At 40.4% G+C, this 26,259-nt stretch overlaps 1 protein-coding gene across 1 annotated transcript in view; it reads left to right on the top strand.

Moving 5' to 3' along the window:
- Positions 1-26,259, top strand: part of ERBB4 (erb-b2 receptor tyrosine kinase 4) — a 572,997-nt gene that overhangs the window by 428,245 nt on the left and 118,493 nt on the right. The window contains exons 13-16 of the mRNA XM_041487708.1: positions 7,280-7,412; positions 9,397-9,490; positions 10,908-11,062; positions 16,800-16,844. Coding sequence (XP_041343642.1) covers positions 7,280-7,412; positions 9,397-9,490; positions 10,908-11,062; positions 16,800-16,844 — 427 coding nt within the window. The remainder of the gene's footprint in view (positions 1-7,279; positions 7,413-9,396; positions 9,491-10,907; positions 11,063-16,799; positions 16,845-26,259) is intronic.

The raw sequence follows: 26,259 nt of genomic DNA, 5'->3' as shown, positions 1-26,259 counted from the left end.
TAGCCCTTTTGAGATTTCCCATATGGAATTTTTGGGCTGACAGAACAGAAGAAGGAAGAAGCTCAAAGTTCAAGGTTTTGTTGACCGTGAAAGAGACAACAAGGTTATATTCCCAGATCTGAGTAGGTCCCATCTTGCCAGGAGGTAGATGAACTTGTGAACCTTCTGGAGAGCACAGGTTTCCACTCTACCAGATGAAAAACTGCTTACTACGGGACAAAAAATCATTCTTTTGGTGCTCTGATGTTTTCTTACATCAGATTGGCTCTAGCTGTCTGATTATCATGCAATATTTAATGAAAAGAACAATCAACTTTCCTTCATTCCCAGACATTTAATATAAAAACAAACTAAGCAGTAATAAGGTGGAGCACAGGCCTCATGTTTCATATAGTAATAATTCCTCTTTGCTTCAAGACTTCTGTAACTTCCCTCCTCTGTAACATGTTAGGAGACAATGGGAAATCACTCAGGTGAATTTTGTAAGGTGTTTTTACCCTTCATGGAGCAGTGTCCCAGTTGTTTCACTGTTTTTGAGAGCTTTGGGACGCAACAATTGAGCACAGCAGTTTGGAACATAATCTTGCATTAGTTGTCAGGGCTCCTTTGTCAAATACCTCTTTGCCCTTTCCTGGGATCACTCAGTTTGAATCCCTTTGAAGCTGCCACAGCTACTGAAAGATGGGCTTCCACAGCAAATGGAAACGGGGATGTGCTGTCACATCATCCTCTCACATGGAATGTCTTGTCACTACATTTGCACACAAAGAGAAAATGTAAACTTTGTTTCACTTCTAGCTTGGTGAGGATTTGTTATAATAGACACTTACCATTTTCCAGGAAGAAAAATACTCCTAAAGACATCTTTTGAGATTTAACACTGTGGGAATCTTAAAGAGGAAAGCATAACTCATTTGTTTCCTTTTTAAGCAGTCACAAAGTAAGCTCCAATACCAAGGGGCTGGTTTTTAAATGGTCAGTGTATAATGAACACAGGCGAGGGGTCAAGTGACTCCAACTGGGAGGCAGTGCAGTCCTAACAGGAGCAGTGGCTGCTTCTCTCCAGTTGGGAGGCAGTGCAATCCCAACAGGAACAGTGGCTTCTTTTCTCCAGTTGGGAGGCAGTGCAATCCCAACAGGAACAGTGGCTTTTTCTCTCCAGTTGGGAGGCAGTGCAGTCCTAACAGGAGCAGTGGTTTCCTCTCTTTGCACATCTGTGTGAGTGAATTGATTCAAGTTTTGTGGCCTTTTTAGCCAGCATTAGCTGAGAAGAGCTTTGCTGCTGTTTCAGCTCTGCCTATCAGCTAGCACCTCTCTGGGGTTTAATGGGTTCTGCTGCAAGTTGGGTGTCTCCCTAAACTCTGCAGGATCACTTGGGTAAGGCAGCACTGGCCCATGGAGCCAGATGCAATTCTCCAGCACCCTCTGGGGCATCTGAGGGTATTGAGTATTTCATCAGTAAATTTGCAGATGACACTAAACTGGGAGTGTGTGCCCATCTGCTGGAGGGTAGGAGGGCTCTGCAGAGTGACCTGGAATGGTTGGATGGATGGGCAGTCTAGTAAGATGAAGTTTAACAATCCAAGTGCTGAGTCCTGCATTTTGGCTACAATAACCCCTGCAGTGCTCTAGGCTGGGGACTGAGTGGCTGGACAGTGCCCAGGCAGAAAGGGACCCGGGGGCACTGGTGACAGCCGCTGAACATGAGCCAGCAGTGTGCCCTGGTGGCCAAGAGGGCCAAGGGCTCCTGGCCTGGATCAGGAATGGTGTGGCCAGCAGGAGCAGGGAGGTCATTCTGCCCCTGTCCTTGGCCCTGGTGAGGGCACACCTGGAGTGCTGTGTCTGTTAGGAATGGCTGAGGGAGCTGGGGCTGTTCAGCCTGGAGAAAAGGAGACTCAGGGGTGCCCTCATCACTCTCTACAGCTCCCTGAAAGGTGGCTGTGCTCAGCTGGGGTCGGTCTCTTTCTCCGGGCAGCACTGACAGAACCAGAGGACACAGTCTCAAGCTGCACCAAGGGAAATAGAGGTTGGATATCAGGAAAAAGTTTTTTACAGAAAGGGTGATAAAGTTCTGGGATGGCCTGCCTGGGGAAGTGGTGGAGTCACCATCCCTGGATGTGTTTAAAAAAACCCTGGATGTGGCACTGGGTGCCAGGGTTTAGTTGAGGTGTTGGGGCTGGGTTGGACTCAATGATCTTGGAGGTCTCTTCCAACCTGGTCATTCTGTGAATCTGTCATTTCCAGGATAGGCCAACTGACTGGGGTTTAGGAGAGTTTTCCCTGCACCTTCCACTGCCCAATGGTGTGGGATCGAGGGCAAGGCTTCAGGGTTTCCATTTCTGCCTTTCCCTTACTTTGCCTGTTCTGGACACTGATCCTGCAGATGTTTGGGCACATACCCACATCTCTTGAATGCCAAATGAGCCTCACCAGAATAGAGAAGGAGGTGTGTAAGTAAATATTTGGAGGATCAGAATCCATGCTGTGTGGCAGAAATACTGTTTGCTTTCATGGTAACCAGCAGGGTGTGACTTGTTAATAAAAATATCCACCAAAGTTGTTTTTTCACATGGCTTTCATTCAAGAAACCAGTCTAAAAATGTTAGTTATTCCAGCTACTTACAGGTATTTATTATTACTTTGTTGTGTATTTTGAGCCACTATTAGCTTGGAGTTTTTTCCTTTCTGCTCAGTTATAGTTAATGGCTTAAAGCAAATTACAGCAACCTTTTTCTATCAATGTGTAGCTTTTCTGAAAACTCATGTAAGAGCTCCCAAGATCTTCTAGCCACCAGTGTATTTAAGTTACTTTTATGACCTGTCACAAGGTGATGCTATCTTTTCTATGCCTTTTAATGCTGTGTGTTCAGCTGACTCTGCATCAGTGAGGAAATACCCAGAAGTTGCAGGGGGAGTAAAATTTTTGTGGCAAAGTTTGGTCTGTGTTAGTGCTTCATCTTTGAGATAATACTGGCATGATAGAGTTTGGGAAAACTCTGAGTGAGATATATATATATATATATATATATATATGTATATATATATATGAATATATGAATATAAGAATTTTTTTCTCGATGAAGAAGACAAAGACAACAGACTTCAGCCAGTGGAAAATGCTACATTTTTCAGCATGCAAAATATACTTTGTATTCCACATACCCTCAATTATTCAATTTTACTCTTTACACCACTTCTTAACTATGTTAAAACAGTCCCCAAATCTTTTACTGCCTCCAAGATGACTGTTTAAAAATAGATTAAAAACCTAGGCAGACTTCTGTTTTTTGTAGAATTCTGAAAATACAGGAGCAAAATATATGTGTGTGTTTTTAATTTTAAAAAAAATTAAATCCATAATCCCTCGGGATATTCTAGTGCTTTGTATCTTCTTTTTGAGATGGTGCCATGCAGGGCCAGAAAGGGGGTGTACATGGAAGGGATGTGACCTCTCCCTTCTCCACTTCCCTATATACACTTTCAGGGATAGAAGTGTCAGTGTCCAAGCTCATGTGCACAGGGAATGGAGCAAATCACCAAGGAAGGGGTAGGTAGATTTTACCTTTGCTCCATGCTGAAGTGAAAAGTCTGCCTCTTCTTTTCCAGCATGTTTTTTGTTTGTTTTTTTTTTTTTTTTTTTTTAATGGAACAGTCAGTGATGAGTCATGTGAAATATGAGTGCATACAAAATAAATGCAGAAAAAGTGTTCTTTTCTCCAAAGTTGCTTGAACAATTCTCTCAGCTTTAGTGACACCTGCAGTGTAAGGTGAAACCCTTCTAGGCAAAGGTTGTTAGAGATGTGATTATTATGAATTATATCAATCTAGCCACCAATTAACAACTTGAATAAATTATTACATTCATTATCAGGCATGATGTAAAGCTAATTGAAGTCTGCAGGAGTTTTCCTATTCAGTTTATGGAGCTTTGGATCAGGCCCAGAAGCATGCAGCCAAATAAAAATAATTTTTCTTTTTTTAGTAGGTAATTTTCTTGTGTTCTATTTAGGTTGAGGAAAAACATTGAACCTTTCTGCTCCTAACCTGTGTGGCCCCATTAATAAAGAATGAGCCCTTCTTCTAAAACCCCTGACAAAATCCAGTTTCTGTCAAGAACATTGTTGTTATTTCCTTCCACATAAGGCCATGTGATGTGCTGGAGCTGCAGAACATGCTCAGCCCATGGAATTGCCAAATAATGTGTCAAAAATTGAAATGTTTTTTTAGCTATTCCCACAATTAAAGAAGAGAAAGGCGAGCGAAATGAGTTTTCATAAGTTGTCAAAACAACCACTCCCTCCTTGCCAAGATTCTTCTATGAAAACATTTCAGGAGGAAATCATAATTTTTTTGTTTCTGTTGATTTTTTCATAAGACTACAGGCACTGTGTTGGCTACATTTCAATGGGGTAATCATGGTTTTCTTTATTGAAATGCTCTCTTTTTTGTATACAGTTTACTCACTGGATTTTCTGAGCTATCTTGTAATAATATCCTATGTTAGTTGGACAAGTATTTTAGTGAAATACTCTGTGCAAATAAATTCTGATCCCAGAGTAGTTTGAAGGGCGAGAAAAATGAAAAGAAAGCAAATCACTAGTAGTAAATCACAATTTCAAGTTACAAAGAAGGTGAGAAAGCCAACAGGGAACTGCCTTTCTGTGATGAGTGTGGAAAAACAAAATAAGAAGAGCTAGCAAAATTCTTAAAAATGAGGAAATAAAGGGATTTCCAAACAAGGTGAAGTTTTTCTTTGTTGCGTGACAAAGATTTAAAATGAGTGATTGATTAGAAAACAAAAACCATATGAAACTATATAAAAAGTTTGTTTAATTGTAACTAGGATAGTTTCTGGCTTTGTGGGTTTTCTTTTTGTTTTTATTTGTGGGTTCAGGCAGTGGCAGTATAGTGGAACTACTGACATCTGATAATTATTATAAAAATGTTACTATGCTTAAAAGGAAGTCAGGTGAGGACAGTGATGAGAAGCTGAATTTCGTGTCTCTGCTCCTCCTGGCTGTGCTGGTCTGGCTCCTTTGCAGCAGCAGAGCTCAGGGAAGGAAGACAAAGCATCTCTCTGAAATGGCCTCCTGAGTCCCTCTTGCTGTGCTGGAATCTGTGATAATTAATACACTTTAAAGCATACTGAGCACCTGCAATGACTCCTAATTGAAATAACTTTGTGTTTGGCTGTTCCTGATTTGAGCTTTGAGAAAAAAGAAAAACCAAAAAGATACTTCTGAATACCTTTTGGATGTTGGCATTAAAAATCATATGTGATATAGAAAGGAAAAAAACTGAATCCAGCCTTGATAAAACATGTTCAGGCTTCTCATGCCTGAGGTTATTTGTGGTGTATTGAGTAAGGAAGTACTGGAGAGGGTGGTAGAACTCAAGCAGCACACATCCTTTTCATTTATGATTCCTCTCAAGTTGTTTCCAGTGGTGTAAAAAGCAAACAAGTGTCTGTATTGTTGCCATCACTGATATTTCAGGTCCTTGCTGGGTTTAATTTACTCAGTCCAGTGTGTAATCCATTTGTGTAAAACACTGCATTGTGCAAAAATAAATTCAAATTAATTCCTTTCACATGCCAGGGTTAGGTTGAAAGTGCACCCAGATTTCCTTCAGATACTGGAGAGATAATGTTTCCTTTTGCTTTTTGCTTATTTTCTCCATCTTCTCATCATCTAGATAGTCACATAGGGAATTATTTATATAAAATAAAAATACAGACTTACACTGTTTTAAACTAACTTTCCCTCTAACCCTTAGCTCATTGTGTATTTTTGTGTGGGCTTGAGTGTTTAGTATAAAGGCTCTTTGGCTCTTCAGGTGCTTTTGCAGTAAACAGTTTTAAAATCACAATTAACGATGTCTTTCCTTCAGTTATTTCCCCACTGTCCGTAAGTTTTATTTCAGTGAGTCCTCAATTCATAAGTAGCATTTTATATTTTAGTTCAATAGAACTTCAGTGAATTCAGACAGTTGATTTTTTTAATCCTTTAAATTTTTGGCATTTACCGTGTCATGTGTCAGGGAATTTTACAGGTTGATCTTTACTTTCTACGAAGAAAAATCTCAGATTTTAACCCTATTGGATTCCTGTCTCTTTGAATGCCCATGAGGGACTGGGAAGAAGCAGTGAACAATTGTTTCATGCTTACTCACCTCCTCCTTGCCATTCAGGATTTTAGAAACTTTAATCATGTCCTTCCTCCCCCACCTCTCTGGTTATTCCTGGTTTAGAAGCCCTTCTCTGGTTTTGATCATCCTTACAGCACTCTCTTAAATCTTTTTCCTGCTCAGTTTTTTCTGAAAGGAGCAGACCAGGAGAGTGCACAATATCCAGCTGAGTGCTCTGTGTATTTGTGTTGTGGCACAATGGTGATTTGCTTTTTTCTGTTGTGTGATTTGTGGAAAAAACTTTGTATAAAAAAACTTGTAAAAGCTGTGAAGTAGGTGTGTATTTTTATTTAGTGCTGGCTGCATGCAGGATAGTTCTTTAAAGAACTTGGGCACTCTCTGGGAGTCTAGTTTCTTTTTTTGTCTCTTAATTTGTTGTGTATGTGTTAAGTTTTGCAGTAGGTTTATATTTATTTATATTATTTATATTATATAGTTTATATTTATATTATGTATAAATACACTATCTATTTATATCTTATATAAAAATATAAATTAATAGATATAATTAGATATACATACATTATTATAAATAAATATTATTTTATAAATAGTTTATATATAATAAATATATAAATATACACTATATATTTTTATAGAAATACAATATACATTTATATTTAATTTATATTATATTTATTTTTCTAATTTCATGTTACAATTTATTCTTATCAGTTCTTGTACAGAGAGAGCTCTTTGGTGGTTTGTTTCTTGTAGTTTTAATTTTGGTTTCCTTCTTGTTGTTTCAGTTTTGATTTGCTTCTTGTTTCAAGCTCTAAGGGGTTCTTCTTATCTTCTTCTAGTTTGGAAGTTCACATTATTTTTATTTTGTTTGAGGTAGTTTTGTAAGTTACGGGTTTTTCACGAGTGCAGTAAATTAATTAGACTATGCAAATGAAACAATTCCAAACAGCACACTTCACCTAAATGTGCAACGGATTTGTAACCAAAGTGAGTTGTGAGCTTGGTGTCTCACCCATTCCTGGGAAATGTGGACGCCCCGGTTACATTTCCAGCGCTCGGTGCGGCCGGGATGTTTTCCCCTGGGTTTGGGGGGCTGTGTGCATTCCTGACAGCAGCCGTGTCTCTGCAGCTGCTGATGGCATGGTGTGCAACGAGCTGTGCTCCAGTGACGGCTGCTGGGGGCCAGGGCCAGACCAGTGCCTGTCCTGCAAGCGCTTCATCCGGGGCAGGACCTGCATCGACTCCTGCAACCTCTACGACGGGTAAGACACTCCCCTTGGCTTCTCCCCACGGCTGCTAGTTAGCATTGTTGAGGACTTCAGTGAGCAAGTAATTTGGGTTTGCATTAATCAGTATCTGGCCCCACTGCCAGTATTACTGATTTGGGGTGAAACGTGTCATGGGGTAAGATTTAAGGATTTTTAAATCTGAACTTGTGTGGAACACTTTCCCTGGTATGCCACTGACTTAAGTTTTCATGCACATCATCACCTTGCACCTTTTGCATTGCTGGTAACATGAATAGTTTGATTTAGGTGAAAAGTTACCAAAAAATCCTAATTTTTCCCTACTTGATACCCTTTTTCAGAACCATACAATTATATTCTTTCAGATGAGTTGGATTGAGGCATCTGATAAAGAAATTCCCTGAATAAGGACCCCAAAGTAGAAAAACTCACTCTCTTTTTCATAATGCACTGTGTAATTGCACACATAAATATAAATCTAAAAACCCAACAGGAGTTTTTGCCCATTTTCCTTTTGCTGCTTATACTGGGGGAACACCTCCACAGCACAAGGTTGTGGACTGTTATGAGAGAAAAATAAAGCTGAACTAAGCCAAATGAACTCCCACAAATGCATGGAAATATTCTAACTCTTCCACCTGGAGAAGGCTTGCAAAAAATACTTTGTTAGAGCACAGTTCTATGTACTTACAACCTCCCCTTCTCTCCTCCCCCTTCACTTGCCAATAAGGAGAGTTTCAGATCCCAGTTGTGGTGTCAGTGCACTGGAATAAGTTGATCCCCCTTGATGTGTTTTGCTGCCATGGAGCCTGTCATGGAGCATGAGGAGACTCAATCAGTATGTTCTGTTTTACTCACTATCCATCAGTGAATGGCATTGACACATCCCGCAGGCTCAGTTCTGTCCTAAATATGTGAAAATATTTATAACCTGGGCTGGGGGAGAACTTTTTGTTTGTGGGAGAGCTCTGCATGTTGATGTTGTAGGGCAGCAACAGTTCTTCAGCCAAGGTCAAGCTATGTTTGACATCTCTTTTAGTCCTCAGCAGGAAAAATACACTCCCAGAGCCAGGGAAGGGTGAGCTCAAGTGAGATTTTCCTCAGCTCCATCCTGATGTCCTCAGCAGATCCCAATGTCTGTAGAGGAATGGAGGGTGAGCAGTGACCGCCTGAGCTCAGAACCTTTACCTGGATGCTTCTGGAGCCCCCTAAAATGAGTGTGCAGCACATCTGTAACTGGTTCATGCAAATATTGTAATTGGTTAATGCAGCAAGATGGGATCCCCATGCAAAGCTTGGCCTGGTCCACTCTGAGACTGCCACAAAGATTCAGTCTGTCTTTAGTGGGGGAGAAGCAACTTGCTCAGATGTGAATTCGTCTTGGCCTAGAAGAAGGTGGGATGGATTGTGTTGGGAGAGTGCTGGAGGTTTGTGGTGAGGGGTAACTGGCAACTGAAATGTTTGAAGGAAGAAATTCAACCTGCCATCACTACCTTTTTTCCCCCCTTAAAAGTGGTTAATAAAAAAAGTCACTTGAGTGGTGGTTTCTTGTGGATCCATTAAATAAATCAGTAAAAGGATTTGTTTTGACATTTTATAGATTGAGACCTCAGTCTAGAATTATTGCCGAAAACATTATGAGCCTTTTGGAGAACTGTCTTTAAAACATGTGCTCAGAGACCTACCTGAAACAAGGGCAGCTGTCATCAGTGCTCACATGTGGCTAGTGGCTTCCTGAATCTGAGCCACAATCCTGTAGGTGAAAATCAAGAAGCCACCAGTTTTGTCCTGTTAATGAAGTCTGTATTTCTAAATGAGAGACAGGCCCTTGCTATAGTTTTATAGTGGTGAGGAAGGTGTCTCTGCTTCACGTGGCTGTGGACGAGGTGGTGGCTGTGACACCTGAGATCAATTCCATCAGGTGAAGACCCAACCAGGTGAGCTCAGTTTTGGCCTGGAGTCAGATTTCTCCTAACCTGCCTGCAAAATATTTCCTCAGGGAATTCCGAGAGTTTGCAAACGGCTCTGTGTGTGTGGAGTGTGATCCCCAGTGTGAGAAGATGGAGGAAAACATGATCACCTGCTATGGGCCGGTAAGGACACAGCCTGTCGTGTTTGTAGGGTTTGGTCTGCTTGATTTGTTATGGCTCAGGGTAACCTGCAAAAATGTGCTGAAGGATAAAAAAAAATTAGTGAAACAAAAGCAGAAAACACACATTCTGCATGTAGGGAAGGAATTCTACTCTTGCTAAATTGGTGCTGGGATGTGCCTTGGATCTGCCTCCTTAAGAAAGAGATTTTAAAAGTTTTCCTTTTCCTTCCTGAGTTGTCTTGATGCTTTAGTGGTACAGATGCATACAATTTTTACAGACAGACAGCATGCATTTAGGGTTTGAGTGCCCTCTTTTATCCCTATTTTCATTCTTTATACACCACCCCTCTTCCCAAAAAAACCCCAAAACAACAGTGGGGGAATTTGTCTGTGTCTCTCAGTTTGGACAATATGCTGGGAGGTTTTTTGTACTTAAGTTCTTTTGATAGATAACATTTTTCATGCATCCTAAATGATGGTTAACTCTTTCTCATCTTTATAATGACCAGTAACTTGTCTTTCAAAGATTATTGCTCATTTGGGAGATAGAAATTGTCTCTTCTAGTTTTCTGTGTATTGCCAAGATTAAAAGTCACAAGTATACTGGAAATGAGGAGATGTATTTTAGGCTCTTCATAATTGAGAAAATATAGCCTGTAATTTATTTCTTTATTTCTGTGACTTACTGAATGGAAAAAAGAAAGGCATCATAATTTTTCTTACAATACTGTGTTTTTCTGCAGTACAGCCATAAGGCAAGAAGCTAATGTTTCAAGTGTTCAACCCATCGGAAATTTGGATTTGTAGCAGGGCTTATGGATATAAAATCCTAGGCCAATGCTCAACCTGATTTAGTTATACACTGGCTTATCATCACGCCTTTAAAATTTTACTTTTACATTGTCCAGGAGTCTTGGTTTGTTGGTCTTAACAATTTGGTCTTCTTGTGTATTAAGAAGGAGACCTTGTAATCATTTATCTTGTAGGATGAAGGACCTTGTAGTCCTTCATTCTTGCTGTGACCAGATGCCATGTGCAGAATGCTTGTGGAAAATAGTTTTGAGGTACAGAGGCAGGAGATCCCACTGAAGAACTTTGCAAAGCTGCTTCAGTATTGAATAGTGTAGCAGAAAGTTTCTCAGCATTAAAGTGGGCACTGACTTCACTGTATTAAGCACACCAATAATATTAAGAAGCCTATCTAGAGTATTTAGTCTTGCACTCTACAGAAGAAGCTAATGGCCAAAAGCACCAGGAATTATCTGTCTGAGAGGCTGGAGCCGTGCAGGTAATTTACTGATCCTTGGGAAGAGAAGCTGCTGCAAGATTTGCTGGGTGTGTGCCAGTGCAACCCTAGTGCAGCAGGAAAGGGCAGAGTAACTTCAATGCACTGCATTTCTTTCTTCCACATTCTCCAGGGACCTGACCACTGCACAAAGTGTTTCCATTTTAAGGATGGTCCAAATTGTGTGGAAAAATGCCCTGATGGCTTGCAGGGGGCCAACAGCTTCATTTTCAAGTACGCCGATGAGGATCGGGAGTGCCATCCCTGTCACCCCAACTGCACCCAAGGGTGAGTGCAAACTCTGCAGGGAGCCCTCCAATCCTAGCACAGGGGGCTTTATAGCTAGTTTGGCTTAGTAAAGCACTTGTCCCACTCCTGAAAAGAGAGTGTGCAGTAGGAATTTAACCTTTGATTTTCAGGTCTCTCATGACATTCAGGTTTTAGTCGTGAATGCCCAGCAGTTTATCACAAAAAAACACTTTTGAAGACCACAGAGAAGAACTTCCCACAGCAATGCTCTCAGCTTTCCTTCCACACTGATTTGTAGCAAATGCTGCCCTTTCTCTTAATTCTAGGCCTGTAAAATGACTTTTTTTTTAGTATTTGCTCCTTGACAGAATCTCTGCTACTTGGTATTGGTGAGCTAAGCCAGCAGCAGTACTGTGAGACAAGTGTTACTGCTCTCCTTTCCCTACAGGGACTGATGCACAGAGTTTGAAACTGTGTACAGGAGCCTGAGCATCAATTTCTGAAGTCCTGTCAAAGTGCCCAGAATAATTTGTTGCACTTGGAATAATACAGCCCATGGATCTGAACCAGAATTAAGAACCTGTACAGCACAACAGCAATAGTCACATGCACACCTATAGTTTTGCACAGGCCATGTAAGTTATTACTGCCTTTTCCATGGGGCAATTCAGAGTGTCCAGCTTACAAGCAGAGGAAGAGGCAGCAATGGGAAAAAGAGAAAACATCAGCCAGTGAAATAATCTTCAACAAGAGGCTCTTATTTTTTAGCAGCTAAAATTAAACCAGTAAATTATTCAATGTAATCTTGATGTCAACAGCTGTTGCCATTCAAAATGAGACCTTTTGCTGGTTTTGCAAATCTAATTACAATAAACCATTAGGGAAATGAGAGGGAGATCACAGAGACACAGCCAGGATCTGTTACAGATTTGTCTCCCCCCACCCCAGACCCTTTAAATCAGTTATGCAATAAGAAAAACACTGCTACTGTGGAAAAAGAGGGTGAGAAGAAATGATATTAAAAGACGAGCTCACTCCAGGAGCTCTGGTCCTGGCTTTCGTAGATGGAGAAGGTGCCAATGCTGATCTAATCTGACAAAGCCACGGATGTGTGATGGATTTACTGTCTGCCCAGCATAGGAAGTGCCTTGCAGCTCTCCTGGCCTCCATTGAGCAACATATCATCCTATTCCCTCCTCTTCCCTGAGGAGTTCTAACTGACCCAGCTGTTTGTAGTGTTTGTGACCCAACTGTGTTTCTCCTAAACCAGGAAGGGGAGCAGAAGGTTTTCCATGCCTTTCCACCTCTCCATAGGCATTCGTATTTTGCAAGTGGTTGTTTATTTTTATCTGCCTGGATTGAGAAGGAAGGTTTTTATGTCTTGTGCTGAAAATGTGACATTCTAGGTCAAGCACAAATATGAAGGGCATTAGGCAGTTCCAGCTAACCTTGGCAGTCCTCATTGGCAACTGTTGCTGACACTGGGTTCCCTTATGCCAGCTGATGTTGTCCTTTTAATCCTTAGACTTCTGGTTTTCCCTCTTTTTTATTTTGTCCTTCTGATTAGGTGAAAGAATGTCCCCCAGTGTGCCCACCCCCAGAAAAAGGACCAGTTAAAAGGCTAAAGGTCTGTCCCCCAGTTATGTACACAAAGCCCATGATGATGTTCCTATCTCTCAGATGAGGAACTATCCCTTTTCCATGACACTAATTTCCCTGTGGAAATCTTTGTCCTCTTATTAAAAAGTTGATGTGTCTATTTTTAGGTATTTTTTTATCCCTTAGAAAAACAATGTTCTCTTCCCCCCACGTCAGAGTAAGCATGGCTTACTATTCTTTTTAGTGTTCTTAGAGACTTTGTGGCATGTGTTACTGAAGGTATTAATGACTGGCCAAGATGTTTAGGGTTTGCAGGTTGTCCATCTTCTTGCCAACATTGTCAGGGCCTGAATATGCCCACAGAGAGAAGGGAAATCAGTTGCTCTCTCCTTTCCTCCTTCAAGGCTGAGTTCTCTGGTTTCATACCCTTCCTTTAGAAAGTAGTATTTAAATTCCCCTTTGTCATGATTCTTCACTGAAATAGGTTGTGGAGAGAACACAGCTTGCTGTTTGGCTCTTGGCTCAAAGGTAGAGAGAAAACTTAATTCTGCTTCATCCCCCACATCTGTTCTCCTGGCTGCCAGATCAAGTGCTGGAATTAGACCAGTGCCCTCTCAATACAGCTGGGATACCCATCCAGAAGGGCTGAGCTGCTGCAGAGCATTGCTTCCCAGTATGGTATTATCTCGTTCCTGCAGTGCTGCTTGATAAAATAGGTTATTAGTTCTCACATGATGTGTCCAGTCATCCCCACCAGTTGTCACCAAGGAAGGACCTGTCCTACCTCTGTTTCCTGTGTTTTGCCACAAGTTCCGTCTTGGCATTTGCAGAGGACTGCTTTAGTGAGGTTTGCTAGCACCATTCTCCTCCCTTATTTAAGTGTAATGACTGTTTCTCTTAATAGGTGTGTAATTATCCAGCCCTGTTAAGGATCTTGCTTTGGCCAGAGGGACTGTCAGACAGTGACTTCCTTGGGTGCAACAACTATGCTCCTGCCCTTGTATCCCTGTGATAAGTATCAGCTACTTGCAGCCAGTTTGGAGCAGATCTGAGGCATGTGGGACAGCTATCCCACTTAATTCAAGAGAACTGGAAAGCATTTGGCACCTCTTCTTGCAGAGCCAGCCAAAACTGAACACTTCCGCAGGAATAAAGCACTAATTACACAATAGCAAGTGACAGCCTGCTTCCTTGCTGGGCAGGACACAAATGGGAGATCTCACTGGACACTTCCCCTCATCATACAAATGTTTTGTCACACAGCTTTTTGAAGGGAGGGCATTGCTCCTCACCAAAATGCTCTTTTCCTTCTAAGCCATGACCAGAGAAGTCAGGGGAGCTCCAGCAACAGTGTGTGGTCCTGAAAGGATTTGAGGGCAGAAGCACTGTGTTGTCTCTAAAGCTTAGGTGTATTTTTAGGAAGAAAGTTTGAATTCCAGATGAGAGAATGTTGCAAACACATTCTGGATAAGAAAAACTGTACTCTTTCATTTTGCTAAGTTTTCTCCTAGCCCCCACTCCAGTTCAACTTTGTTCCTCTTGCCTGTTAGCTCAGTAACCCTTGGGTAGAGTTGTCTGACTTTATCCATACCAATAGTGACCACAAAAAGGTTTTTCTCCTGCCCAGAGATAATCCACTTACACCATTGTAAAATCAGTCTTTTTTGTTTCCAAGATTTTTGAGAATTCATCTGGAGAATTCATCTGGCTTTGCTACCCCATATCTGTGCAGTTGAAACCCCACCTTTCAATCTTAAAGAAGGTTGATAAATGACAATATTTCTGGATTGTTCCTGGAAAAAAATATAGTTGTTACTGCAATTTTCAAAACCCCAAATTTCCTTTCAGAGGATGGTTATCTATTAAGCTAGGATGAGCTCCAAGTGTAATTTTCTGGATAAGCTGTTTTGAACTTTTGTAAGGTACTGAATATATCATTAATGAATTGGCATGTCTCAATTAACCAGTTCATTTTACAGAGCCAACTCGGAAAAGAAAATATCATCCAGACTCCAAGCAGAAGGAACACTGGGTGTGAACAGCATATGATGTATGATTGTATCAGGCTTATATGGGTCAAAAAGCCTGAAATGAAGGGAGTTCCCTCCTGGGGAAAAATACCTGGTGACTTGGTGGTACAAAATACCCTGTGAATAAATATTGCCATGACTCACACAGTGTTGTACTTCCCTGCGTGTAACCAGGACAGCCACTCAGGGAGGAAACTGGGAACTGCCTAACTAGGAGTCATGGAATTGCACCTGGACAGAGTTTTCTCTTTGGGGAAGTCAAGTCCACTGAAGAAGATTACAGTTTGAAATAAAAATCAGTGATACTTCAATTTGCATTGGGTGAGGTCCAGCAGTACCAGTTTGGATTCAGTCCTGTTCTCCAAATGAACATGTGAAGTGACTCCAAGACTACAGGCTCTTGATGTCAGTCTGCCGGTTCTCTAAACCAGTAGCAGGCTCTCAGACCTCTAATTTGAAGATGCCCTTCTTTTTATTTACAGCAAGAGTCTAAGCTCAGCTTTTTTTAGCATGGTAGGAAATGGACAATCTGAGCAATTCTGCAGCCTTCTTCATTGCTGAGCTTGTTTTTTTCCAAATTGCTGAGAATGCCATGAAAGGAAGAAACATTGGATGTGTTTGAGATGGGTTAGAATTCAGACAGTTTTGAATTCTCAAGTGCTGGTGCTCAGGACAGCTGAAATTCCAAGAGCTCTCTCTATTAAGTTTTTGAACTGTGTTTAAATCAACCCTTACATTTATGCATTATCTGGATATTTAATGCATCTTTTTTATGTCTGCACGTATGCTGGAGGAAGCAATCATTGAGGAAATCCTTGCAGTTTGTATTTGCATGTCAGAGTAAATGTCTTACGTAAAAATAAGTATTCAAGTAAACAAACATGGGGTGAGGTTTACTTGGTCTGCTCTCCCTGATGAGCAGGTACAGGGAAATTGAATTCATTTTATAACAGCAGAGTGATACTAATTTAAATGCAGCAAAAGCTGAGGAGTGGCAAGTGATGGTGAAGCAGAAAGAAGATCTCATGGGAGCTCATTTGAACTCAGATTTTTTGACATGCATATCCTTGCATCAAAGCCAATCTGAAAAACAGCAAACTTTAAAAGCATTGGGGATCACACCTTAAATTTAAAATGCCTCAACAGAAATAAGTTGCAGTCTACGGATGTGTCAGATCACCTCTGCTGCCTGTAGTGGATGTACAGCCAAAGGGCCTGTTAATAAAATGGCTCTAAGATCTTGTTAAAGAGTTGAAATAAATGGTTTGGTTTTCTTAAATGTTGAGGGCCAGGTACTCCCCATGGCTAGGATGCCTTGCTGGGTGTGCAGCACTGAAGGGGGTCAGGTGGTTTTAACCCCTAAAAGCTCAGCTTTAGGTCTCTGAGAATCCTGACTGCCTTGTAAATATATATTGACTTGATGTTTGAATGCAGGGGGCCAGGAAAGCAGTCCTGCTCTTCATGGGGGCAAGGGAAATCCACACATGTTCTGCAAACTCTTTTCCATGGCTGTGCTTTAGTGGTGCTGCATTTAGTGATTCCTTGCATTCCCAATGCCTTTGGTGAGCACCTGCTGATTGTGCAGGTGGAGGACTTTTGGCAGCATCTAAGGAAAGCAGAATAAAATGTCTGAATCAGCAGACACCATTTTGCTGTGGTTTTTGTTGCTGGAAGTTGATCCTTGAGCTTCCCTGTTAAAAAAAGGATTTTCAGCTTCCAAAATATTTCTTCAGTTACCCTGGCTGGGAGCTTAGAACAAAACGAACAATTGCATCAATTACAGAAAGAAAAGCAAGTTCTGGATTGTGCTCCTGGAAATCTCGACTTGTAAATGAACAGCTTTTGTGCAGTAATCACTGGTTTGATGACTCATAAAAACACACAGGAAAAGAGCCCTGTTGTCAGGACTCCCACGTACACAGGTGAAACCTGCCTTAAGTGTTGTTTGAGCCAAGATATGGCCTGCCTTGGAATGCTGTTGCTATTATTGTTCCTCTTGTCATAAGCTATAATTTTTGGTGACATAGGTCTCTCTTAAGCAAGAGAAGAGCTAGAATTAAGAACACAAAGGGGCTTCCTGCTCGTTGGGTGTGTAAATAACAGCTGTCTCTCTTTCTCTCCCTGTTTCCACTTTGGATTTGCTGCAGGTGCATAGGGCCACACCTGGAGGACTGCATTGGGCTGATGGATAGGTACTGGCTGGGTGCTGGCTGCCTGTGTGTCTCCATCCTGCACGTGTGGACAAGGGCGCATGCGTGTGCATGTCCTGGGGCGTGGCAATGACGTGGTTTGTTCTGTAATTGCCTGCAGGTGTAGAGGCCCAGCTAGTCATGACTGCATTTTCTATCCATGGACACGGCAGTCCACTCTGCCACAGCACGCTAGGTAACATCCCCACCCCATCCTTCACACCTGCCTGCCACTGGAATGTCATAGCAGCCAGTTTGAACACACACCCACCTTGTATTCTGGGAGATCTGCCTCTCTACATCCAAATGTGCTTTTTGTTTGAAAGCCAATTAAATATTCTGCTCATTTAGGCTGATTTTTAGAATTGTTTTTATTTTTAGCTTAAATCAATAAGGATTAAATTCTGAAATTTCCTTTAAGTATTCATATTTCCAGATTAAATTTTATTAGATGGTAAAAATTCTGGTAAAATTGGAATGCACTTATTTTCTCTTTATTGGGTTTTTTTTGTTGTTTTTTGCTTAAGACAAAATTTAAAAGCAAATGAGTCTTTCTTCTATATGCCTTCCCTGGAAAAAGTAAATGTTATAGCAAAACAAAATTTCTTCGTTACTTCACATAAAACTATTATTTCATTTTTTTTTTCATTTTCTGTTTAAAAGAAAAATTGTAACCTTGCAGCAGTTTTATTTTTCTGTAATGACAATTGAAACAAATTAATGTAGGCTTTATTCTGCATTCTTTTTCATGAAAGCCCTTCATTGCCATAGAGTTTGTTCATTCTTAAATTCAAACTGGTTAATATGACTTCTAGGCTTTGGGATTACTCTCCTGAGCTAAGACTAGATGAAAAATGCATAAATTCAATCAAACCCACCTCATTAAGATTTTCAGTCTGAGTTTTTTTCTTGTCTTTTTCAAAAGGTTTTAAGGTTGCCTTTCCTTCCTAATTGTGTACATAATGTGAATATGCCTATTCCTAGCTTATGAGGGAGAATATTTTTGAACTTGAAAAACAGTGCACTATAAATGCTATCAAATGGTACATTTGTTTATTAAATCAGTATCAGTGCTGACTTCATTCATTAAGCAATGAATAAGCAACAGGAGATGCATTTTTCAGTGTTTCAATGTTTTGTTTTAATCTCTCTGATCTGGGATATCCAGTTTGAGATACTTCTGTGGGGCCTCATTTTCAGATGGACTTATCCAAACACAGCTGCCTCAGTTTTAAAGACCCCAATTTCATCAAATTTACTCAAAACACAAATACAGAAAATATAATAATAATAATAATATATATAATATATAATATAGTATAATAATAATAATAATATATACATATATGTAATGTGTTGTTATTATTATTATTGTTATTGTTATTATTTCCTTAAGTTTAAGGGCCTTGTCAAACTACAGAAATGAGAGGAATTGTTTTACTCTGTTCAATGGTTTTACTCCTGCTCCATTCAGTCTGAAGGGGAAGGCCCTCAAATGTTTCCTGTTTCCTTTGGATCTGATGGATATTTTTTTTGTTTGTTTCAGCCTTGCTGAATTTATTCTAGGGAAACTACTGCACTGTGTTTAAATGTCAGTATGTATTCTTTCACTTTCAAGGCAAAGAAGGAAACTTCATACCTCTATATTAGATTTGTGAAATTGTGCTTTTTTTTTTATTGTGAAAATTATTCATTCTGTTTGGGCTAAAATATGGGCAAAACTGCACTGGCAAAGTGACACTTTTTGTTACAGTAGGGTTGTAAATCCAAAATGGATGTGTTTAACTTCAGATAGAATCTTCTTCATGTCTCTAACAGCTGTGCACCCTCCTGAGATTTATAAATTTTAAATTAATTAATAATCAGTCTGACCCTTATCTGTTGACTTGAGTTTTTTCCATTGACGTGAATTATCAGTGAGTAGAAGGGGACAGGTTTTTCTGCTCCAAGTGAGAGCAGGGCTTTAACCCAAACAAGGTATTCCTCATCTTTTCCTATTTCCATTTTCATAGCAGTGTTGCTTTCCTTTCCAGTTTTTTAGTTTGCAAATTGTTTATGCCATGATCCATTGACTTGAAGGCTTTTGTGAGAGTCTGGTAGAATAGCAAAGGAATTCTTTCTGTCGTGTTTAATCAAGAGGAATCAGATGTGCATCACATGGCTTGTTTTCCAAATGGCTGGTGAAACTTCAGTTTTTTGCTTATCTTGAGTCCCTTCAAGTTTGTGGGAAAACAACCTTACTTTTGGCAATGCATTTCTTTCTGCATAGTTTGGTTTTGGGTTTTTTTTTTTTTAACGTTTAGGTTTAATAGAGTTCTGTCCAAAAGAACAGCTGCTCTTGCAGCTTCCTGTATGGATTATTCCTGTAGGGCTTTTGTTTTGGTCCCACCTTCCATACCAATCTTTCCTAGAAATTGCCAAAGCAAAGATGGAAAGCAGAGGAAGGCTGGAATTTCCCAGGATGCCCAAAGGAGTTATCTATCCTGCTTTCCTGCCTCTTATTACAATGCCACTCCTCCTTTTGCTACTTTCTGGCAGTTGCATTCAGTGTTTTTTGTGGTTGGAATAGCACACTATAGAATATGTCAGCATGTTCTGGAACAATCAGCAAAAACATGAGTATGTCTGCTCCCTAGACTGGGATAACTGTTGTCTAAAAGGATGATTCAAAAACTGTAAAAATAATGCTCTGTTGTTCATGAAGAAAACACTCTAGAGAGTCAGGAAAGGCTGGTTCCTTTCAAGTTCACCAGAAAAATTTGGCTAAGTGCAGTGATTGGAGTGAGGCTGTGGACAAAGCTTTTACCTAAAGTATGAATTTTAATTGGTTTATCCTTGCTAGGCTTCATTCAAGTTAGTACTAGGAGAGATCATCAAAGGAGGAGTGAAGTTTCTGTTTTCTGATGCATCTGAGATTGTATATCTAGAGATGTGATCAGGAGCATGTGTTGGTTGTGATAGGAAAGAACCAGCACCAGCACTGATGTTCCTGGTCTGAGTAAGCTGCTGTCTCTGTTTACGCCCCAAGAAAATTTCATTTACATTTCCCTTTTAACTAACAGAAACTAATTAGCCAGGCCCACTATTGTCAAGAGCTTCAATAGAACGTTGTGTAGGTGTTAACTCTAATTACAATGCTGTTGCTAGTTTTATATCCAAAAAGGATGTCCTCTCAACAAATCATCACTTCCTCAACAGCAACAAAAAAAAGCTGGTTTTATCTGCTGCTAATGTGTACAAGAGCTAATTAACAGTAAACCCTGTGTAATGCAGGCAAATCCTTTCATAGCTGTTTTGTACCCTGTCACAGTATGACTTCAACAGAATTTCACAGCAGCTCTCAGTAGTTGGTGGGGAAGGGAAACCACCTCTAATAAAATGCTTATGTTCATGGTTTTCATGGTGCTCAGCTCCGTTGCTTGGAGGAAAGCACTCCATATGCTTTCTGCTTTTATAGAATAATTATATTATTCTGCAAGGGCAGAGGATCTCTGTGTAAAATAAGAGGGAAAATAAGATCTGTGAGTACCAGCTAAGCTATGTTACTTGGCTGGTAAAAGATGCTAGTCTCAAGAGACTCTTAATATGGAGCTTTCTGAAGCTGTATCAGAACAGAGCACTTGAAGAAACAGGTTTATTTTTTTAAGAATCCAGACTAGAAAAAACAGACAGTTTCAGATCCTTCCTCTGTGGGTTGCATAGATCTTCCATGTCATCAAACAGGACAAATTCACAGAATCACAGAATGAGCTAGGTTGGAAAAGACCTTTGAGATTATCAAGTTCAGCCTATGACCTAAGACTACCTTATCAACTAAGCCATAGCACTGAGTGCCATGTTCAGTCTTATTTTAAACACCCTCAGGGACAGTGAATCCACCACCTCCCTGGGCAGCCCATTCATCTTTTCTGTGAAAACTTCCAATGCCCAACCTACACCTCCCCTGTGTCCTCCTGTCCCATTGCTGGTTGACTGGGAGAAGAGACCAACCCCCACCAGGCTACACCCTCCTTTCAGGTTCATGAAAGAGACTCATAGAGAAATGCCAGTTCTGTGAGTGGCCTTGTCTCTTCTGAACTGGTTCTGAAGCCAGTCCTTTGCTGAGGGTGCTTCAATAATTGCCATGGCATTTCCCTGCCTGGATCTTTAGGAGGAGTACCTTTGGAGTGCCCCTGGGACATCAATGAAAGTCACTGCAGTGATCTTGTGAGCTCCTCCATTTTTACCTCTTCCACATTTTAAGACTGGCCTTCTTATGAAAGGGTGTAGATGGGCATTCCTTCTTTCCTGTTTTGCAGATGGAATCCTAGAATGGTTTGGGTTGGAAGGAACCTTAAAACTCATCCAGTTCCAGCCCCACTGCCATAAGCTGGGACACCTTCCACCAGGCCAGGCTGTTCCAAGCCCTGTCCAACCTGGCCTTGAACTCTTCCAGGGATGGGGCAGCCACAGCTTGTCTGGATGGCCTGTGCCAGGGCCTCCCCACCCTCACAGGGAAGAATTTCTTCCTCATATCTGACCTAAGTTTCCCCTCTTTCAGTCTGAGGTCTGACCACAGTTCAGAAAGATTTGTCTGTGATCAATGAGGGTTTGTGCTTCATCTGCTTTACTCAGCAGGGTTGGCTGGCATGGACTCATGGTATGGAAGGACTTAGGGTATGCTGCTGTAGAGAGAAATAAACTGGTAAGGTCGGGACAGTGAAAGAACTGGAAGCAGTTCTCACACAATGCTGTTTAAAATCTGTTCTGTGGCTCCAGTGGTTTGAGGATCCTGTTGAGAGAGCATAGGATTGAGTAAGGTCAGAAATCTGATGTTCCTAGAAGTTTGTTGTACAAGGAGTAGAACGTGAGCAATAAACTCGTGCAGGATCTTGATATTGTTAATACTCATTGACCAAGTTTCTCAGCAGCTGTGCTCGTTTTTGATAAGAAAATTCTTTGTTTGGAAAATTGACTAAATTGTCTTTACTGAAACTATGAACAGAAAAAATGATGAGTGATGAAGGCCAAATAGATCACTGCTGGAAAAAAAGAAGCAATAGGAAATGCTAATTAAATGGTTTATTAGAATGGAAAACAACACACAGTGCCATTGCTGAGGTGATTGCTTTGGTTTCTCATCACCCTTGTATTGTGGGTCTGTATTGATTTGGCTACACAAATAATATACTATGCAGAAATAAAATTTTGCCATGGAGAAGTGACCTTATTATAAAGCAACAGTATATATCTCACCACTCTCCAATGGGTTTCTCTCATGGCTGGAAATAAGGATTTAATTTAGATTTAATTTTGTTATAAATTAATTATCTGTTATTAAATATACATTTGTAGGGCTTTAGAAATATGGAAGATGTAGGGTTGTTTAAATCTCAGTGAATGGTTCCTTAATAATTCATTAATATTTAATACATAATAAATCAGAACTAAAGCTTGTGGTCTTACTTCTGATCTACCTGTGCAATATAGGATTGGTTACTCTTTCTTAGTTAGAAAAATTTACATGACAAATGTATTAGAGCTGAGAGCCCAGCCCAGACTTAATTCTCTGCAATTTGGCTTACTCCTTGTGGCCTTACTCAGGTGTGAAGAAGCTGCAATTCCTGCATGAAGCAGGAGGCTCTTGCCTGGGGTTGTTTAGAGCATTTTGCTTTTCATTGCCTGTTTAACACCAGTTTTGTGGAATGATGGAGCATAGAACACGTAATGCAGATGAGAATTTGAACACTGACATTTTCTCTTTTTTTTTTTGTTTTACACACTAAAATGTATGTTTACTTCTCAGTTAAATTGCAACAGCTTTCCCAGCATTGGATCAAAACTAGCAGATAACTTGTTAATGATGGTAGTATAGTTGTCTGTCAGTCCTTTTCATTTGCTTTTGTAGGAATGGAAATACCAGTATTCAATTTGATACTTAACTAGTATGTAGCAAACACAATGGAAAATGAGTTAAAGTAATTAAACAAGCTGTAGGTTTCAAGGAATTAACAAAGTCTTTACTTTGGTGCTATGTGTGGGAAGTTGTACCTCAGCATTTACCAAAGGTGGAAGCATTACCACAGATACCAGCAATCATTCAGGAAGAGAGCATTAGGAAATGAAGCCATCAGACCAAATTACTTAATCTTACTATAATTTTTTCCATGCTGTAAAGTAAAGTAACGGGCTGGGAAAATGTCATGTAAATTATCTGTACCTTTGGGTAGTAGTTTCAAAAAACTAAATTCAATTTCTAATGGGAAATGGGGGCTAATACTAAACTCATTCCCCATGCCTTGCCCTCTTTGTTAGTTCAGCTTCCTTTGCATCTCCTTTCTGTAAAGTAGAGGTATTTTTCCTCTTTTCTCCTTGGTTACAGTGGTAGTGGATAGAGTTGAACAAGAATGTAGACCCTGTAACTTCAGAGAGACTGACTGTTTTCCCAGGAATGTGTGTTAGAGAGACTTTAGAGAAGAGCCATTGGAAATAATACCTTGTGTCTTGGAATGAAGTTTAGGAACTCAAACAGTTAAAGCTTATTTTGTCTGCAAGTAAAGGTGGATTCTCCTCTAGAAGTACACAGGTAAGAAGACAAAGTTTGGTTAAGGATGGCACTAAGTTTAGCAGACTGAAAAGGAGAGTCGGGTGTCTGTGAGGTATAAAGTGGGTGAAATCTGAGACACATTCAGAGCAGCAAAATGCCAGTGCATTTCTAATGAAGGTTATTAATCCCTGGAACGATTTTCTGTGGTAATGTTCTCTTCTCCAGCACTAGACTTGTGAAGTCAAGACTGGGAATTTTTTCCTCCAAGCAAGATGAGTTTGTGCCGAGCTTGGAGGCAGAGGGCGGTGTGGCTCCTCCTGCCATGGGACAGGACACTTCAATGTCTGTGACAATAATTTCCAGCTGTGATCAGCTCTTGGCTCATGGTCTAAGCTAGAATGTCCTTTGACTTTTGAGTCAGAGTACTGAGTTGGACAGAGACAAGCAAATCCAGCTGCTGAATCCTGGGCTTTGGCTCCTGTCAGCTGTGGGTGAGGCACAGAGTTCCACATGACTTTACACAATATTTCTGTCCTGTTCACATGTGCTTGCTCATTAGCAGTTAGGTCAGGTAAAATTCTGAGTTTTCAGACTGTCCTTTGCTAGGAGAGATGAGAAACTCACTCAGATCTTATCTGTACTTTTGTCAAAAAGCTTCATGATTTTTTTTTTCCCCAATCTGATGTAAATTTTTAATGACACCATTTTCACTTGCTAGTGAACAAGATCTTCTGCAGACATATTGGCTGTTTCATCAATAGGAGATAACTAGAGAAATGATTTTCAACATTATCTGAGATTGAACAAATGATAAAACAGGCAAGGAAAGATTATGGGATAATGTGAAGAGCAGGTGCTGACTAGTTCTGATTGAGCTTATTTTTGGCAGAGGGTTGTGAGTATTTGCCTGTTGTGGTACATTCTTCAGCAGAGCTGGTAGTTTCTCATACTAGAGAGTTGTGGCATTTGTGCAGAAATCTGAGAACAAATACAACCTCATCCTCAGGACAAGGGCCAAGCTTTGGTTAAACATGGTCCAGTCATGATGTAATCCCTGATTTGTCAATGATACAAAGTTTTTCTAGTAATGCCTAAAGGAAAACTCTCTGAAATGCAATCAACCTTTTTAATGAAAAGTGTGCACTTTTTCCTCGTACAATTTGTCTTGGACTTCCAGTACTCTGCCTGTGACATAGTGTGTCCTTCGGAAACACAGGATTTCAAAGCAATACACCAGTGCTGGGCACCTCTTAAAATGCTCACTTGGATTTTTATTGCATGTTCTTATTGTTCTTATTCACTGTTACATTTTAACTCATAGTTCTCTGCTTGTAAATGCAATGATGTCTAGATGTGTCACTGAAATTAGGTAGTACAGATATGTCTTAGAAGGCACAGAAGCTGTAAAGCACCATAACATGGGTGAAAAGAAGTGGTGACAGCAGAAAAGTAGAAGGAAGCAAAAGGATGGAAGATGTAGTTTTATTAGTTGCCATTTCTTTTGCTCAAGTTAATCCTGCAAGGTTAGAATCTGTAGACCTGATGTCATTGTAGGTCTGGAGGCTGAAGAGGAGGCAAGACACTGCAGTCCCTGCTTTTGGTAATAATGTATGTTCATCTGCAAATTGGTCAGAAAAGAATGTTGGGAACATGGACCAGGGTATGCAGATCCTGTAGGCTGGTTGGTCAGAAGCAAAGAAACTGCAGTGATGTGGTAGACTGGAGGGAAGATGTGTAATTCCAGAATTACACAGGTAATTCAGCAGTATGGCAGTGGCTAAACCCATCTCCTCCAAGTTCCCAGCAGGCTTGAATCAGCCATGGGGATATTTTCAGTTCATGTCAGTGGTGTCTGTATCCATGGGCATTGCTCTGCTTCAGTGAATAGCCTTCCTTAAAAAATATGTGCAAATTTCAGAAGTAAATCACATCTTTCCCTGCCCCTAATGGACCGATGAAGGGAAAAAATGAAAAGGTAAAAAGTATTCCTGCATTAAAATGGACTACTAGTTGTTAATATGCATAGTCTCAATCACAGCAGGGATAATAGACAAAGAACAGATTGAAGAGATAATATCCTTGCTTTAACACTGTCCCATCTCCCATAGATATGCTTTTCCCTCCCTCGTGGCAGTGATGTCCTCTGCATGCGAATAACTTGGATGCAGGTGAAGTTTAGCTCTGGGTGTATTCTCTCTGCTTCCAGTTCCTGGATCAACCAGTGGATCAGGGCTGCATATTCTGAAGTTGGGGATGTTTGAGTCAACTCTTAACCAATGGATTTTTAAAATAGGGGAGCAGTTTCCAGGAAACCTCCTTCAGTGAGAAGAAGGGTATCACTAAGAAAGCAAGCCAAAACCTATAGCTGTATCAGTATGGTTGGATATACTCTCTTAAGATTTCATCAGCCTTTTTGTGCTGCTGATTACTTAAATACTTCAAATACACATATTTTTGAAGTGGAATGACAAGCAATCCCTCTCTCCCTCATGACAGAGGTAGGGAGGAAAAAGGTATTGAAGTCTTCTCTCTCCTTGTTAGGTTTGGTGGGGGTTTTTTTGTTGTTGTTGTTTGGGGTTTTTTTTTGTTTTTGTTTTTTTTTTCTTGTTTTGTTTTGTTTTTGTTTTTTTTTGTTTTTTAATTTTCTTGACCTCTAATGAGCTTCAGATTCAGTGAGACCTAAAAGGCACAAAAAACTCAGCAGGATCCACTACCTGGTGGTACTTAGGTTTGAGGATTTGATTTTTAAGCTGGTTCACTGTTTCCCCAGATGCTTGACCTGTTCCATTCTGGAATTTTAGCAGCTGTCAGAAGACAAGTTTCTTTAACATTCAGAAGTTGCATAGATAAAGCAGTAAATTCTGGAATGTTCTATCATACAAATATTTGAGA

This window comes from Pyrgilauda ruficollis, unplaced genomic scaffold, assembly GCF_017590135.1.
Source record: "Pyrgilauda ruficollis isolate IOZ18807 unplaced genomic scaffold, ASM1759013v1 scaffold83, whole genome shotgun sequence".
NCBI lineage: Eukaryota > Metazoa > Chordata > Aves > Passeriformes > Passeridae > Pyrgilauda > Pyrgilauda ruficollis.
The sequence above is the reverse complement of the archived record's forward strand: the minus strand, read 5'-3'. Positions and strand labels throughout refer to the sequence as shown.